Below are 18,233 nucleotides of genomic sequence, written 5' to 3'. Positions count from 1 at the left end.
AGAAAACATCACTCCAAACAGTTACCAATTATATCAGATAAGCTTTATCTTAAAGGTGTGACTACAGTAGTGTTAAACTGCAACAAACAACAAGCATTTCCCTGTGTGAAAGATGCATGCAAAATTAATCACGAGTTAAAAGACATCAATAAGCATTCATACTCTCTGTGGATTCCAAACAGGTTCTTTTGCTCACACGGAAGAAGGGTGAATCTTCCCAGAAATAAGGGAAACACAATTTTTGCTCATTTAGCTGCTGCTGATGTCCATTAGACAGATAAGCAGAGAATAGAGCAATGTTCACTCAAGAAGTTTTAATTAATCCAAAGTTCTAACGATAACAAAGAATTAAAAGACCCATGCTTCAAAATTTTTAATTATCTTGAATTTGCATTCAAAACAATGCATATCAGAAACACTGAAACCTTAAAAAGACCTCTTATCTTCTTCCCATACTTGCTGACGCTACCTAAAGCTCTTCCTTTGCCTACTGCAAGTAGTCTTTTTAAGGACTTGTAAGCAAACAGAGCAGGGATTACCCAAGGGGAAACTCGCCTTATAGTAGGTAAATTCACAGGTTCTGTGGATCATGTTCTGAGGAAGCTTGCACCTCCCCTCTGATTTAAGGGAATTATGTAAAAGTCTGGCAATGCCTTTAGTGACATAAATCAGATTTCATCTGATTGTTGCATGGATTGGACTTAAAAGCCTCAGGAAATATGCAGAGCAGAATAATTTTTCTGTATTTCCAAATGAAATGAAATATGATTGCTGTGAGTAAGCTACCGCCTTACAATGTGGTGGAGAGATTGACCTGCTTAAAATAAGACAGTTAATCAGTGCATAGTATAATCAGAAGACAAAACCAAAAAAAGCAGCTAGCGATTTTGTTAATATGCCTTTGATATAATTGTAGCAAGTGCTGAATTTTCTGAAAATCAAGGTCCTTTTTTGTATCTCACACTGGTAGCCAACATCATTAGTTACTTTACAAAATCTGAATTTCTTTCCACTTTCACCCTAAGTCTCAAGCCAAGGCTCAGAGAAAATAGAGGATGGTGTCTAAAGCTTAATGGAAAATTACAACTGCTGGAAAGTCACAAAATAGGAACCTATCTTAAAAAAAAAAATATATATATATATATATATATAACAGTACCTCAAAGTCTTTCACTACTGAAGCAAAACCTGTGTTCTTCTTACACTGTTCATCTAACAGTGCAACATTTTTATCAAATTCTTTGATGTAAGTTGAGTACATCTTTAAGTAGGGACCCTTTTTTACAAATATATCGGCAATTCGTTGGTGTTCAAGCCTAGAAACAAGAACAGAGCAATAAGAGCACAGAAGTGTGTACATCCTAACCTTACAGCACCACATCAGTCTTTGCAGTAAGATGTGCCAGTTTATTTCGGAACAAAAAGCTTACAGTCCAGCAGATAGACATTCGTCTCTTTAGCTACTCTGAAAAATCTCACCAACACACCTCCACACACTAGCTTAAGGTTAGATTACAACCACTTGACATACAATCTGTTTAAAATGGTCTTGAACCTTCTGAACACATTAGCACGAGCTGGACTTCTGATGAAATGGATCTCGGGACTTCAAAACGCCGTCTTTATCCCTTAATAGGAAGCATGGGATTAGACCATTTTCCCAATTTCAGTGCCTTCGTCTGTATGCCTTCTTTAGCTGATTTAGACCCACCCACCAGCGTAATTGAGAGTGGACTTCAATGGGACCGTGGCTGTCCATCAGTGCTGTGGCTGGTTAATAGATCTCAACTACCTTTAAAATGCAAACCAATCCGCAGAACAGCCTCCTGTTCCTCTAATGAAGGCAGTCCATTTATCACGCCCCTGCACATGCAGGAACAAGAGCTTTCAATTAAAACTGAAGTTTTAGACAAACAGAAGCGTGGTTGCTAAAAACACGTGCTGGCATAGCTTCTGGATGCACCTAAATGCCAAATAAAACAGCTAAACAGAAAATTATCTCCTGTGCCTGCAAAGTCAGCCCTGCCATTTAACAAGGCCCATGCAAAACAAACAAGAGTCAAACCACGGTCACGCGGAGTCCCTCAAGCCCCGCAGATAAATTTTAACGACATCAAAGGAGTGGTGTTCCTTCACTGATAGTTACCAGTGAGACAATCGCTCCTCCAGCTCCCTCAGGAGGTCCCGGTTGAGCTCGTACAGCTGAGGTAGGTAGTACAGGATCTGATTCAGGATTCTGTCCTCAATCACTGGCTTCCCGAGCTGCCTAGAGGCATGTGCCACCGCGTCCCGGAAATCCTGCCGGAGTACAAAGAGGACAGAAACCCCCACCATGAGCCAGCAGCCTTCAAAGCAGCAGCGCAGACAAGAGCGTGTTCTCTGCAGACATCCCCGGCCCTGCTCCGTTACTGAAGGCAAGGAGGGTGCCATCTGGGTTATGGTTCCCTGCAGCTTCAACTTACTCCTGTGGGACAGCCTTAATCCCCTTGGTTTGATGCTGGAGCTTTACTCTCTTGCTCCATTTGCACGCTGTGGAAGTCATTCGTTATTTTTATACCACACCCTTAAGAAACGTGCTGATCCTATATGGGAGGAAACTATGGGGGGTGGGGGAAAGCTCGTATCTGCAAAGGTATTGGTAGCCTTGAGAATCTCCTTGCTAAGATTTGGGTCAAAAAGAACAAGTGTTATACCAGCTAATGCAATCGTAATATCATATTTTAAAACCACACTGGTTTACAAATGCCTTCTAGGAAGACATGCCGCCTAGATAAAAAAAAAATGTAGTGTCTTACAGGAAAATGACCATCTAACAAAAAGCTTTTGTAACAACACATTGGAACCATGAGATTTCAAATGTTAATGATCATCCAAACAACACTTCAAAATATTTACAGGGAGGAGGAAAACCAACCGCACTTATCACTGAAGGATCTTGGGGCATTTTTATGTTATAACCAGCTCTCAACTGGACAGAGCTCAGCCTAATTGGTCCTCATTAAACTATTAAAATTAAAATCTTGGCCCCATACAAGTCAGTATGGCCAGGACTGCACCCATAATGAAACTGGGTTTGTGTTAGGCAAGGCATCTTCCCTGATCATATGCAAGCAACATTTTCAAAAAGGTTAGCAATTTAGCATTTCCCTTGAAAAAAATAATCAAGTACATAACACTATCTAAACAGAGAAAAAAAGAAAATCCAAATTAGCTGTATTGTCACCTCTCGCTTGAATTTGGGCATAAAGCAGGCCCTATATAACAGCTCCTTTTAGTCTGCAGCCTGCTGAAACCTGATAATGAATGCACAATCTGTAGGTGGCCTGCAAAAGGTGACCATACAGCATGTTCCTACGTGGGATGATGAGACATCTTAAATGCGCATGGAGTCCACACCTGCCTTTGAAATTTTGTAGGGCCCACAGGTTAAAAGAGGGGGAAAAAAATAAGCTCACACACTCGCAAGTCTTCTGCGACAGGTCTTGCTGGCTATCTCATCGGCCCAGCATCTGGCACTATTTAGGGTTTGTCAGACTCCAGTCTCAACTTTCTCCTGCCCTCTCCTCATTACATCAGTGAGCTGCAGACAGCTTCTTGCTCTGTGACCCTGGGTCGCAAAGGCTGCGCCGGGGCAGAGTTATGGCAAGAAACTGAAAGGAGATACAGGGCGATGGCTGCGATGGGGGGAGGCTGAGAACTAAATGCAAGGGAGTTAAAAAACAGATGGCGTTATTCATATGGAAATGCTCTGTTTTACATCCTCTGTGCAGACTAGTGACACATAGGTTAACTACCAGCTGCATCTTATGGGTTTTCCTGACCCTAGGGCATTGCTTAACATTGAAATGATACATGGCATTACAATGGCAAAAGCTCAAATGAGGCTTTCTGAAGAGCTTCATGCAAAATGCATCATCATATTATGATAATACTCCCCCCCCCAAATCCCATGCACACACAATATACAGTATATGCTTTGCCAAGGGATGAAACAAGAATTTTCTCCGGGTGTAATAAAGCTACTTGTACAATGAAAAGAACAGCAGTGCTGTCTCTAATGTAATCAACAAACCCAGCTTTTCCCTGACCACACAATAAAAGGAGAGCAGGGAGCCAGGTTTAAGGACCAGGAGATAAGACAGGAATGTCACTTGTAGTTAAGAGCATTTATTTAACTTCTAGATATGGCATTCAAAGAGCCTGCAGGATGTTTTCCAAATGAGGGAGGGGGGGATGGAGGGTTGGTTTCTCTATTGGCTTGATCCAAAGTCCATCAGCCTCACTGGGCTTTGGATCATGCCATGAAAGAGTGGCCACAAACGCAGCCAACCCAAACTTTATTTCATTGCCCCCTGCGTCCCCTGCCACAACCGAGCAAAGGGAGGAAGCCCTGCAGAGAGGAAACAGAGGGAAGAAAGATAACATGAAGCTTTCAAATGATGCAAAACAGACTAGACTGCTGAACAACAAAGGCGATAAACTACAGAGCTTCCCCCCGCCTTTCTTTTTTGGAATTATCAAATCTTCACTACAGAGGCAGTGCAATGTATTTGTCACTGTAATCATATTAAGCTTTATTTATAACCCAGCAGTGCATCTGAAGTAACTGTCATGCCAAGTTCATCTTGAGATAAAACTAGGAGGTGAGGGCAGAGGGCCCTTGCCTGAGGACTGGGGGCAGGAAAGCCAAACAAATGGAGCAAGGTTACAGCTAACAGTGCTTACACTTGAAGGTACTGGCCTTCTGAGAAAGGAATTCCTTATCTAAAAGGACTAGAACCTAGAATGGGTCTATTTGAATCACTAAACGTAAAGCATGTTATCAAGTAGAACGTGAAATTTTACTCCAAAGAGCAGAAGCTATTCAGACAAGGAACTTATATATATATATATATACACATATATTATATACATATATTTATATTTATATTATACACACACACAATTAGGGCAGTGACTTAGAAATTAGAAATTACAGTAATACCAATTCAATGCACCAGCACCTAATTCCTTCTGAAACGAAATCTGTTCACTGCTGAATAAAACCAGAACCACCGTTGCCAATTATATATATATTGGTCTGATATCTATGAATACCTGCAAAAAAGTGAGTCATATTATGAAGATGTTTAGCATACAGTCCTATATAACACTGCTGAAAAGCATTGCTTTCTTCAGTCTGCTCAGAAATGGTCACCTGAATTGTCTTACAAAATACTGTATTTGAAGCAATGTAGCAATCCATCGCAGTGAATTTTAAAGACAGGTTTTATAATTAGTCTTTCAAATACTCACAGAGAAATAAACAAACTTGCCATGCTTTGGAATTAATATGTTTATTTCACTGAAAACCACCGTTTGCAACTCTAGACAAAATGTTTCATATGCTGTGTGACACAAACCAAGAAATTATGCTCTACTGAATCATCTCAGTTTCTTACCAGTATAATTTTTCCTTTCAGAAGAAGAGAGGCTATTGTATACTTTCTGAAAACTGCTTTCTGAAGTGCTGGGTTACAGTTTCTACATTATATTCTGGTCCAACAGTAATCTTCTGATACCGCATTTTACTGCTCAGGCAAAGACAATTGCCTTCACACAGCGACTTGAAGATGGCCTCATCACCACCTCTGGAAAGCACATTCTTTCCGTGCCAGAAAGAGTCTCAGTTTATTCTAGACTAAGACAGCATCTCACTGGGTACTTGTCCCTATCAAAATCTGGTTCAAGCAGTTTTAAAGGCTTCTCCTTGGAGTACAAACCGTTTCTGAATTAATGCCTGATTAAACATTCCCAACTTAAATACCTTAGGGAATTTTATTTATTCTGTTAGTACACAGTCCCGCCAGGGCTGTTCAGTTTTCAAACAGCATTTCAGGACGGCTACCACCATTGCTGCTCTCCCTTCCCAGCCCCCACCCCTCCTTTAATGCAGTTTCCTTAAACAAGCAAATGGCCGTGATATCTGAAATAATTCTGACCCTGTCGTGAATCATCTGTGCTCAGCCCACACACTTCCCCTCTGCAAAGGCCCTGAGTCACAAATCCTCTCTTTCCACTGGAGGATTGCCGGTGTACAGCCGAGCAACTTGCCCCCACGCCAGTTCAGGGAGCAAAGGAAGAAGTTTAGGTGTGCACCACAGAAGGTACTGACTAGACCAAACGCTCACTCAGCTGCTGACTGGATGAACCCCACCTTCAGATATCCAAGAGCTGAATGAAGACAAGTTGAAATGGGTGAAGTTAAACCTCCTCACACATTTAACTGGAAGAGAAAGAATGACACGATCTAAATGTAGCCACATATTTCACTCCTAAGGTTTCAAACAATATTCATCTTGGATCCGTTCTCCCAGAACATACCATCAGCAAAGCAAAAATAAGCCATAATCCCTTCCGCTGAGGTACAACTCCCAGCTAAATACACCTGCAGATAGCTCAAATATCAGTTTAATTTAAGGAGGAAAATATGTTTGCGCTTGGCCTCTTTTCAAGGAACACACACACATCCTATGGGGGGAGGAGAAGAGGAGAGCTGCACATTCTAGGAAACAGCCAGGCTGCCGTCCTGTGACAAACTGTAAACAAGCCTGCCAGGAATACACTTACAGAAGATTTCACAAATACATTATTTAAAGCAAAAATCAAATCAGCAGTCTTGACTATAACTTTATCGTTAATTGAGACTGTGAATAAATGTGGATTATGGCTTTTTTCAAACCTGTGAAATCGCTTCTGGAAAACTGACAGGGAATTCCATGCCTTTTTCTCAGGCAGTAAAACCATTTACAAGTGTTTAATAACATAATATCGTTAATTTTTACAATAATTATTTGTGATATATTCTGGGAATGTTATTTCAAGCAATAGAGTGGGTCACAGACCAATGCTTCCTTCCAAACCAAAATTATTTCATTAGCCTTTTCAGTAAAATAATGACAACTGCGATTCATAGTCAAGTGCCTCAAGTCAGAGATTCTAAAGTACAGACTAAAAATTTATCTACATTTTTACCTTATAGTGGTCAAATTTTGACATTTATAATTGGAGAAAAAGGATTTGGGAGGCTGAGAGAATTTTTCACAGCCGTTGGTAAGTAGTAAGCCAGAACCAGAGGTCACGACTTCTTTTACTCCAAAACCCACAGCTATTTTATTTATCTGTATGCACATTACTTTTTTTTCTTTTCAAATCTATTATGAATGATTTGTCATAATATTTGGCTACAATTTAATATACAGAAGGCCTACTTTTTTTTTCTTTTTTTTTTTAATACGCAATTTTGCAAATGTCTTCTGAAAATAGAAACATTCAGCCAGAATTTCCCACTCTTATAAATGCCTGTGGAAGGACACACAACAGAAAAAAAGAAAAATGTCTGACCTCTGATCTGCCTCCTGCAGTAAGAGGGTGATCTTGTGCCTGCAGAAGAGTTGCAGGTGCCTCCTGACAACTTTGTACTGGCTCTCAGAGTCCTAATAAGGACAGAACTGGGGTGTAAGTCAGACGTGGAAACCTTAAGGCTCAGGCAAAAGCCTAAGCTTTCCTTTTTTCATGCAGCACAAAGTCTCACACGAAGCAGAAGGACCATCCAAAAAAGCACGTTACTTTGCTGGACCAGAAACCTCATTGTCCATACCACAGCAAAAGGGGAAAAACTCAGAAAGGAAGGGAGAAAAAACAGAGTAGTGAAAAAAAAAAAAAAAAAAAGGAACAAAAATGGGTAAAAGAACTGACAGCAACTAAGCTGGGCAGCTTACCCAACTTACTCTTACAATGAGAGGGTGCTATTGAGGAGGCCTTCTCATTCATTTGTGCAAAGCAAACCATGTCCAAAGACTCCACAAAGGGCACCAGTCCTGCCTTACTCCTACCCAGGAACATAACTTGTTCCCTGACATTTCACATCTATTTCACAGGTCCTGCTCCCCCCCTCTTCCCCCTCTTTCTGTTTTTTTTTTTTTTTTTTTTTTTTTTTCCCTCCAAGTGCCCTTAGGGAAGCATTTCTCACATCTTCTCAACCCTCATTTACCCTGTAGAAACCATACATGGACCATCTCAAAGATGCATACACTGAACCCGTTTGATGTAAGCCCCTTTGTTTTCAGGAGTTTCTAAGCATTTCATTGGAATCCACTAAAACAGATTTACAACAGAAATACAGAGAATTCAAGATTGCATCTCATGTTTGATTTGCCTCAAGCAAACCCATTTGAGAGAGCACCATTGTCCAAAGCCAGTTAAAGTACATTATCTGTACTGTGACTGGCTTATTTCATGCTATAGAAATGTTCCCAAGCGTTCAGGATTTTCTAGAAATCTTTTGTAATCTGTCTCAGCAGCAGCAGTCAGACGTACTTGCAAAGTGCAGCAGTGTCCAAAGAGGCAGGCACCCTGATACCTTTGAGGAGTTGCACTACCTAACCTGACTGTGTTAGAAGAAAAAAAACGCTAAAAACGTTCAGTGGTGCGTGTAACCAGTTTACAACCACATTTCCACCATCACAGCTGCTTTAGGCTCCATTTCATTAGTAGCCACTTAAAACGTTTCTCTTACATCAACACTCTTGTTGCATAACTGCCTTTGGTAATACAGACTGGACAGAGTATTATTAATTTCAGATCTTCACTAATGGAATCAGTCACTACATTTCAGGTATTTACTCTGGAAAACCACTGACAGAGAGTTCAGAAGGCGTAATGGTGACTCATCTGATCAGCCAAGTCTTTACTATGGGTAAAGTAGTCCAGTATGGGGAGAGTTGAGGTTTTAAATTCAGAGATCTGCCACAGGTTGCTTGACTGGCAGTTCGTAATCCTGTCACCGAAGCTAGTAAAGCAGTGAGGTTCAGTGCATATGAAACCTGACTGGTTGCTTTATCAACATTTATATCTTATCCACAGAGAATGTATGATCAAAATGAACCGATTTATTAACGTCTCTGATGAACAAACAACAACCCTCCTACCCACCACCCTGTAAAACAGTTTCTGTAACCTTTCTCAGGAACAGCCGGTTTGTTCCATGAAGACTGCACTCACGCACCGCCTGAAACCAGTGCCCACTCTGGCAAAGATGCTTACGAAGGTTCACCTTTGCAGAACAGCTTTTACCAGAAACTTCCAGAACTCCCTACTCTCTTCCCTTTCCCCTGTTTTTCCTGTTTGCCTGCGACCTCCACACTGACAGCCTTTGCTTCCAATGGCATTATCCAGATGCCTTTTGTACGCTGACAGGCGTGGGGCAACCACCTTGCTAGGAAGCCTGATCCTGTGAATACCATACATATTATCTCAAGATGTATTTTCAAGGACTGGCACACTGAAAAGTGAAGACACCTTTAAGACATAAACTGATGCCAGAAATATCTGATTATTTAAGTCATATAGTTTTAAACTTGTTTATACTCACTAGGACGACTCTCATCCTTTAATGAGTATTTACACTTGAGTTTTGTACTAGAAACAATGTTGAATATAAATTATACATTGGCCACAACTGCCTGATTTATCATTTAAAAATCAAGCCTGAACCAAGTAAGAAAATCAATTACTAAAATGGAGGGCAAAAGAGGAATCAGCAAGTGGTGTGGGAATTGTTGTTTCCTTGAAGATCTCCATATTACAGCATTGCATACATCCATACATAAGAGTCTTTGTTCCCGGTTTCACAGAACATGCTTCTCAAGAGAGCGACATGGATAAATGCATCCATTTGCAATGGAACTACTTCTACTGTCCAAGGAAAAAATACTATGTTTGCACTTCACAGAGCGACAAACTGGTACAAACAGATATCACTGAGAAGCTGACAGAAATCCCACTAAATTAAGCTAGAGAAAACAAAGCTAACTAATTTTCTATTTTATCATCTTCTACACAGCCTGTGTAACACATGATTGGTCTGCATAACCAAGGATTAAATACTTAACCCTTGCTAGGGACACCATGTTGTGTATACTGCAGTCACAGCTGTTATCAGAAAGCAAGCATCTGTCAAAGAGCTGAAGTCTAAAAAACTATCATGCCATGTGATGGATGCAACGTAAGAGTTAATTAGTTAGATTACTTTAAAAATGTGTATTTTTATTTACTGTTTATAATGGTAAATTGATCCCTTCCTCTCCTCTTGACTTCAAAAGTTATTCTAACCACAGATTTATTTTGGTTGCTATGGTACAAATTGGTTTTATAAATATGCTGCTGATTAACATAAATGGATATATAACCATTATTTAATATTCAAGCAGTATCCCCATCTCAGCTGGAAGATTGCATACATTAATAAAGGAGCCCTGTAAGGAACCACCAAAATATCCTTTATGAAAAATATGGAACTTTCAATTTCTTAATTAGATTAACTTCCTAATTAGATTAACTTTTATATTTTGAATATACCGACAATGCAGAAGAAAAAAGCAACACATTCACTCCAATAAAACCCAAACATAGAACTTTAACAGAGATGAAACAAACAGAAGAGGAAACTTTTTGTACTTACAATGTGCAAGAGCTTTAGCACATCCACAAACCTGTCAGAAAATCAAGAAAAAGCACATAGTTATATTTCAATTGCCCAATTAATATAAACTGAGTAGCTGTTAAGTTTAGTCTTGACACTTACACTTTCTCTGAGCTCATGATCTCCTTGGCAATATGGTAAACTTTTGTCTTCTTTCCAGATGCCTTGCTCTGCTAATAAAATTATATGTTATATTATGCACCTGATAAAACTCTTGTAAAGATCATTTCAGGCTACTTGTTCCTCAAATCCAATGTAATTATTCACTAATTATTTCTAATAGAAGTATTTTATATAGCTCTGAAATCTCCCGGCTTTCCAGGATCTGTGTGAAAATCAATTTAGTTTCTAGCTAGAAATAACACTAATAGCAAACAGTAGCTTTTTATATAACTATCAGCCTTTCTATTTAATTATTACAGGAAGCACTTGTGCCCATAATGAAGTGCTACGAAGTGATAATTATTGGTTAGTGAAAGTAGTGAAGTGTGGATAATATGTGTATATTATTCATTATCTCCTGATTATTACAGCATCTGTAGTATTTGCTCAACTCAAATGGCTTTCATAAATATCTTAAAAGAATCAGAGACTTTATTAAAAAAGATGAAAGGAGAAAAATATGACAGAACAGAAAAGTCAGCTTCTGACAATCTACTAAAAGATTTGCTGATACACCAGATAGAAGTGAACAGATATAGCAAAGCAAAAGGGGGTAGGTGTCAGGATGCAAATATTTTTTTCTGCTCAGTACCTCCCATGTATAATTTCCCTCAGTTAAAATACACCTTTTTCCATAATAGCTCTCATGGTTTGCCATATGCCTCTCTGCTACCAGCTGTCACTACATCTATTACATATTCAGGCTTCCATTTCAATGGGCTGCAAAGAAAAAGCAAGGATGAGGAGGACTAAAACATAAAGAAGACAAGTCCAAGCGAAGCCCTGAGGACACTGTATTGAATATAGCAAGCATAGGCATTGAACAGCTTATTTTGAAAATCATGTATCACTGGCACTGCACATATGAATCTTGAGTGCTAATGCTGTAAAATTCATCTACAGTTTTAGTTCTTCTCCCAACCTATCAACAATTTTCTAGTGCTGGGAATCAAACAGTGGAACTGATGATATTCATAGGTTGGTTTTAATTATATTATAACATTCAATAAATCCAGATTATTATTTTTTAATTCAATTGACAGTCCCAAATTACTAAATTATTTCCTAAATTTAATAATTGAATGCTGCATTACACACATTCAAAATACATTATGTTTTTTGTCTACAACTATGCACAGAGCTGAGATTTAACTTCTAAAATTAAGCTCATGTCCAAAAAGTACTTTTATCTGCCCAGTGTGGGTCAATCACATGCAGGCAAGATTGTAACACCCATCCTCAGGCCTCGGTGCCTTTTTAGACAGCACAGCTGATAACACTGACTGCAAGACTGAGCTCACAAACGCTTCCATTATGCAAAGCAAGGTATCACGGTGGATCTGAGAGTTGCAAATTAGGTGAAAATTAGTATTTTGAGAACAAGATGGTAACGCAAAGCAATTACAAAATGAAACATCACAGTCCATTTTCAACCCCCTTTGAAAGCCTTTTCACGTACCAGATGGCAGTGAAAAGGCCATTTTGCATTTGTTCAGCCAAAAGATCCTCTGGGCCTAAAAGAGTCTAAATTGGAGAGGTGAAGGTTATGGACTGGGCTCCCTCAGACGCTCTCTTGGAAAGGGGCCGTGTGACTCCACTAATGGACAAAAAGCATCAAAACAGACAGATGCTTGTGGTAGGGAAAAACAAAAATAAAACCAGCTGAGGACCAATGCAGGGATTGCTTCATTCCCTTCCGCAGCTGCGGGAGCTGAGGAAGCTCCAGGCGAGAGCAGGTCGCTGCTAATCCCCAGCTGCCAGCCGCACGTGCCGCAGGCCGGCCAGAGCAAGCTGACGAGCAGATGCTTCAAAACAAGCTCTGAATTACTTGGTGTCGAGCACATGTCCCACAAAACCTGTCTGAGAAGCCTCCTAAAAGGGACTTTTTTCCTGCAAAACTGTCAGAGAAGGTTGAGGGCATTTTTAGGGGCACACAGGTCAGCTAGCTTCTGTGCAGATGCAATTCTGCTAAGTAACACATAAATAAGTTTTTTCCTTCCCCTCATTTATTCCTTTCAGATCTAGTAAAGTGAAATTCAGACCTGACACAACACCATCTAATCTTCCCTTCCAGCACTGCAATTTATTTTTTTTTTTTTGGTGGTCATGGTGGTGTGCTTTTTTTTGTCTTGTTTTTTGAAAGGAACCAAGTCTACCATCAGAGAAAACAAAGCTCTACTTGGAAGGAGATAAAGTGCCACCAGAGCTGTGGTACTGAGGAGAGGCAATATTCTGTGAGCATGCTGGTGTTAGGACTCCCAGGACTAAAAAAAAACACCCTTCTTCGACATGCAAGAAAGTTTTTTTTTGTTTTGTTTTGTTTTTTTTTTCCTGTGAGAAGAGGGATGGGACCCCTGATTATCATTTTAAATAGTTTGCACTGTCCCCCTGTTCCTCCTTTGAAGAGGAAAGAAATAAGATTAAAAGAGGGGAAATCATTCCTATCTGGCGTTCGCAGGAGCTAGCAGAAAGACAGAAGTTGACCTTTACACAGGAGACCATGATTCACACTCCCTCCAAGGGCCATAGAGGTGGTCCTGCAGCCTTACAATGACAGGCCTCAGCACCAAAGGAGTCAATTAAGGAACCTAAATACTGAAAAGCAGGTGGAGCCTCCTGTTTTTCAGTCCACTGAAAAGGAGGAATTAAAATTTTGTTTGGTCATATATGTCCTGTGTGCCAAGCAGCGTTATATAGTGATACATGTTGGTAAGCAGACCATGTGAACGCAAGAAAGCCGTTTGCATAGACAGAGTGGTTACTAGAACACAGTCTTCACTGCACAGCCAACCCCCTGAAACAGGACTATCCAAGCGAAACTACTGCTTCCAAGTGATTTGCCAGAAGGAGCACCCCAGACCTTGCAACCTTCATCTGATTCCTTTCCTTGGGTTTCACCAAGGCTGACAAATCAAATGGGCATGAGAGACATTGTGCTCTCTAGGATCCATGAGGAGCAGACAGCCTCATTCACACGTTATTTTCAAGCCTGACCATTTCAGATCTCTGAATACACATCTGTGCTAGATAAGCACAATAGGGAAGTCTGCAGCTCAACAACTCTGTGAAGGACTAAGAACAAATGTGCCAAGCAGCACTTCCTAATGGCATGTTTTTAAACTCACTCTATTAGTATTAGGCTAATGTTCACAAATCAAAGTTTTGGAAAAAATGTACTGAGCAATAAGAATGGAGGTATGGAATACATAAAGTTACATTGACTCAAAGCCTTTTATTTGAAAATATCCCAACAGGTTCTCATTAAATAGTGCACACAGGATGGAGGAATAGCTCCAAAAGATAAGGATGATAAAAATACCTGATCTTGAGAATCAGGCTCCCCTTTGCTGGAATCAGAATTTGTGTCATCATCTTCATCAGAACTGTTCACAATATCTTCTTCATCTGACTGAAGGTCTCCCATTACCATGCCAGGATGATCATGGTGCTCTTCTAGGGACCTAAAATTACAATATATACAGTTGGTAAACATACCATACTTTAAGTAAAGAGCTTTCTGTTTTAGCCCACAATAATTGCTGTGCTTGGTATCAGAAGCATCAAGAACAGTAAGTAGCGTGTAATCTGAGCACGATGATAATAGTAGGATTTTCTTCAGCAGACCCACAACTCTGCAGTGCTTTGTCTAAGCTGGTACTTGTACAACACTCACTGACAGCAGCCAAAAACCTTGGGACCTTGGAGTATTTATGTTATTCTTGTATTTATGTTATTCTTGTCCTTCAGAGTTTACCTGACAGCAAATATTATAACTCTGTTCCCTTATTGCTACATGCACGTATAGCATAACATTTGTACTGTGTGCCAGAAGGAAAAAGAAACATCGTGGTGTTTTTTTTTTGCTTCCCTCTCTCTCTCGTAACAACAGGACCTGTACCAGATGTAGTGCTGAGACTGGAGCTTTCTGTCTGAAATTTTAGATGCAAGTACATATACAAGGTTATTTATTGATGCTATCAAAGCTAGCTAAACAACTGCATCAGGGATGGCAATATTATATCAGTAAGAGCCTGAACTTTTGATAAAGTCATATAGAAACATAGCAAATCCGTGTGCTCCTAGTTTTAGTCCTTAAGCATATCTAATAATTTCGTATTACACTTAAACGGTGTCTAAAATCACAAAAACTGTGCTCAAGGCCTACAAAAAGATGCCAGGATGCCACAAGCTTATTGTAATATGAGACAAAAGTGATTAGCTATTCTACAAAACCAAAAGCAAATGCAGAAGCCCTTACCCCAAGGCTGTTGTAGCCAGCACAGATGCTACCAAGCTGACCAACACCTAATTTCGTGCAGCTAACATCTCTCACAGCTACGTATTTCTTTCCACAGATGCCCAGTGCCTCCCTACACAAGGGATAGTTAGGACTTATCTTTTATTTTTCCTAACTTTGAGTCACAAGCAAGCAGAGATAGAGGACAATTCTTTAGAGCCACCAACTCCGAAGATGATAGCTACCAGAAAGAAAATGTCAGTGTGGACCCCATGGGAAGCAGCTGCCAGTCACCTTTTTTTTGAATAGCTGAAATGAAGAATACCAAACCAACTGTGTGAGGATGCTCTGGCAGCTATGGCAAGGTGTTGATTATTCAGTGCTCAAGGCAGAGACTGAAAAAACAAAACAGCAAACAAATGCTGATCGCAAACGGAAAGATATTTGGAGATGAAGACAAGATAAGCTGGCCTGCGGACAGACCTTGGTCAGCCATAAGACATAGAAAAGACCAAAATAGCTTGGTTCTGATAAAGCAACACAGGAAGGACTGGGGAAACACCCAAGCACTTATTGTCTCCCACAGCCAAATTGAGGATGGGGGGGAGAAGAGCTTACAGGCTCATCACTAGGTCCAGACGACAGACTGAGATGAGGTTGTGGCACCCTGGGAGCATGGAAACACCCAGGTATTTCAGTTTGGAGACGATCAACCTCACACAGCACAGACGAGAACTGAGGATGCCAGGGACGGCTCCCGCAGAGGCTCCACAAGTTTCAGGAAAGCAGAAAAAGAGGCTTTCCCTCCTGCAGCTGCACTAGCTGAAAATGTTTAATTTTAGCAGATGCCATCTCCTATCTTTTTATTTTTATAGATGACATATATATTTATAAATATATATTTTATATTTATATATTATACATTATATTATATTATAGTAATTATTAATTAATATTTATATCAATATTAATAATTATTTTATTATATTAATATGTTATATATTATACATTTTTATATATTTATATATTTATTTATATATATATTTATTTTTATAGATGACATATATTTATATATTTTATAGATGACAGCCATCTTTATTTCATCTGTGACATTACACAGGGTACATCTACCCCTCTGCTTGCAGGTTTAGAATCGAAAGAAATAATTACTGCTACTTCTTTCTTTTCTATATAATTATCTGCAGTTTTACCATTCACATCTAGCACTGAATCTATACTGAGCTGGAATGACTCTTTCCTTTGCAAAGTGCATTAAGAGCTTTATCTCTAACCACATCAGAATTCACTTTTTAGTCTCATTAATATTTACCTTTGTTAATGGACATTTTCTTGCCCTTTTTCCTATCGTTAGTATTTGTTTTAACTGGTGCTTTAATTCCCTTTTACTAGGATCTCTTCGCACCACAAAAATATTACTTTCACACTTGTGAAATCATGGCCTAAGCACATGACACAGGAAGATTCTCAGATTTTGCTATCGTTTTCCATCTAAATGCTTCCAGACAAGTGCCAACACATGAACTTGCAGAAAACCTGCTCTTTTTGAAGTCAGAAACAAGCATATTTCTAGGTGAGGCTGTATTCTGCTTGCACAAACATAACCCAGTCATCACTGAAGCATGAGGAACAAATTAGTTGGCCTGTGTTGGGAGAAGAATTTTCTAAATGCAAGATTAATCTGCTTATTTACCAGAAACATTTAGTTGGAAAAAAATGAAGTTTTTAGTAATTAACTACTATTGATTTAGGATGTTTAGTGTCTGCATATTAGAGCTGTTCGGTACTGTTTTTTTTCATTCCTGTGAATTACACTGATTTTTAAGGAATGAGCTCCTTGTCTTGCTCTCACGGTACGTATGCACATTCCCATGCTATACGTGCTATTCCCATAAAGGAACCTGATCCACCGAATCATTCTTACAGCATCTACCCCCACACCAAAGCACCTCGGAGCAACTGCTGTTCATCTTCATACTGTATTTCTCCAGCTCACAGCCTAATGCATCCCTCAGGTTCTTCCACACGATGCTTTTGTTTTTTGCGTGTTTTCAGTTTGTCTTTGGTTTTCTTTTGCTTTTTCTGAAAACAAATCCACAGTGGATGAGTAGATGGCTAATGATCAAAAGTCACATCACAGCCGCACAGTTTCCAGAATCAAACAAGCCAGGGATGGGATGCAAACCTGTGGGTTTGAACTCCTCTTCAGAGAAGGCTGTGACAGTGTCCCTGTGTTGCCTGGCATTTATCAGCCACATGAGGGAAAACACTTGACTCTCCTTACACCTTTTGCCTCAACCTTTCACCATAAACAATGTCGCTTTTCTGACAAAACAGAAAACCATGTGGCTTTTCTGACAAAACAGAAAGTGGTTTTGTATATACTGATTACTCTCTCTGTATTTTTCCTTCTTAGTCCATCTGCATCACAAATGTATATATAGTTCACTTAAAATTATCTCTAGACTAAGTGAAATTCCTCGTAGCCTTTAAATGAGTTTGGAAATAATTGTAAATCTTAAAATAAACAGTTTTTTTCCCCCACATATCAATTCTCCTTTTCCAAAATACCACATGCATGCAGTAGTGATTATTTTTTTATCACCTCTTCTGACAGTGCACAATATCGCACAAATACCTCCCTCTATCTTGTTCCCTCTTCATCACGATTCCTTGTCCTACCCACTGCACTACTGAGAGAAACTTCTGCATTATCAGTCATGTGAAACACCATCACTGCCAGCTCACCCTGCTGCCCACTGAGTAAGAATACCCTGTCATACCATGTGAGCAACCTACCTAAATATAGACGTGGGGCTTTTTCGACACGCAGAACTAAAGGGGTGTCAATCTGCTTTGGAATGAAGCAGTTTATGGGGTGAAGCATTTACATGGTGCTGGATATTCCTAATGCAATAGCAGAACACTAAAGAAACAAAACACGCCAGTCCTAGTCAGACAAACAAGGTAAAACTTTCGTAACATAAAGAACTGCCATCAAGCTATTGCCGACAGAAAAATAAATCCTATCCTGAGCACCACAAAAATCCTTATTGTATCCAAAATACGACCAAAACACCTTACCTGGAATACTGTAACTTAAAACTGCATATGTTTATTTCCACATGTATTTCTTTCATGTAAAAAAATACATTTCGCAGCTCCACTGTTTGCAACTTCATAAACTAAGGTCTTCAGAGAGGCTTGTACAAGCAAAAAGCTTCCAAAGCCTAAACCACCAGCATCGTATTTTTATTATTTTTTCTTTTTAGCAAATTGGTTAAACTGCCAGAC

At 39.6% G+C, this 18,233-nt stretch overlaps 1 protein-coding gene across 3 annotated transcripts in view; it reads right to left on the bottom strand.

The window, feature by feature from the left end:
• FGD6 (FYVE, RhoGEF and PH domain containing 6) overlaps window positions 1-18,233 on the bottom strand; it is a 70,452-nt gene that overhangs the window by 29,876 nt on the left and 22,343 nt on the right. For all 3 annotated transcript variants that reach the window (XM_035336962.1, XM_035336974.1, XM_035336955.1), the window contains exons 3-7: window positions 14,004-14,145; window positions 10,625-10,692; window positions 10,502-10,532; window positions 2,147-2,298; window positions 1,160-1,316 (exon numbers count right to left, since the gene is read on the bottom strand). In XM_035336962.1, the coding sequence (XP_035192853.1) occupies window positions 1,160-1,316; window positions 2,147-2,298; window positions 10,502-10,532; window positions 10,625-10,692; window positions 14,004-14,145 (550 nt within the window). The remainder of the gene's footprint in view (window positions 1-1,159; window positions 1,317-2,146; window positions 2,299-10,501; window positions 10,533-10,624; window positions 10,693-14,003; window positions 14,146-18,233) is intronic.

Source organism: Oxyura jamaicensis, chromosome 1 (assembly GCF_011077185.1).
Source record: "Oxyura jamaicensis isolate SHBP4307 breed ruddy duck chromosome 1, BPBGC_Ojam_1.0, whole genome shotgun sequence".
NCBI lineage: Eukaryota > Metazoa > Chordata > Aves > Anseriformes > Anatidae > Oxyura > Oxyura jamaicensis.
This window is presented reverse-complemented; position numbering and strand designations above follow the sequence as displayed.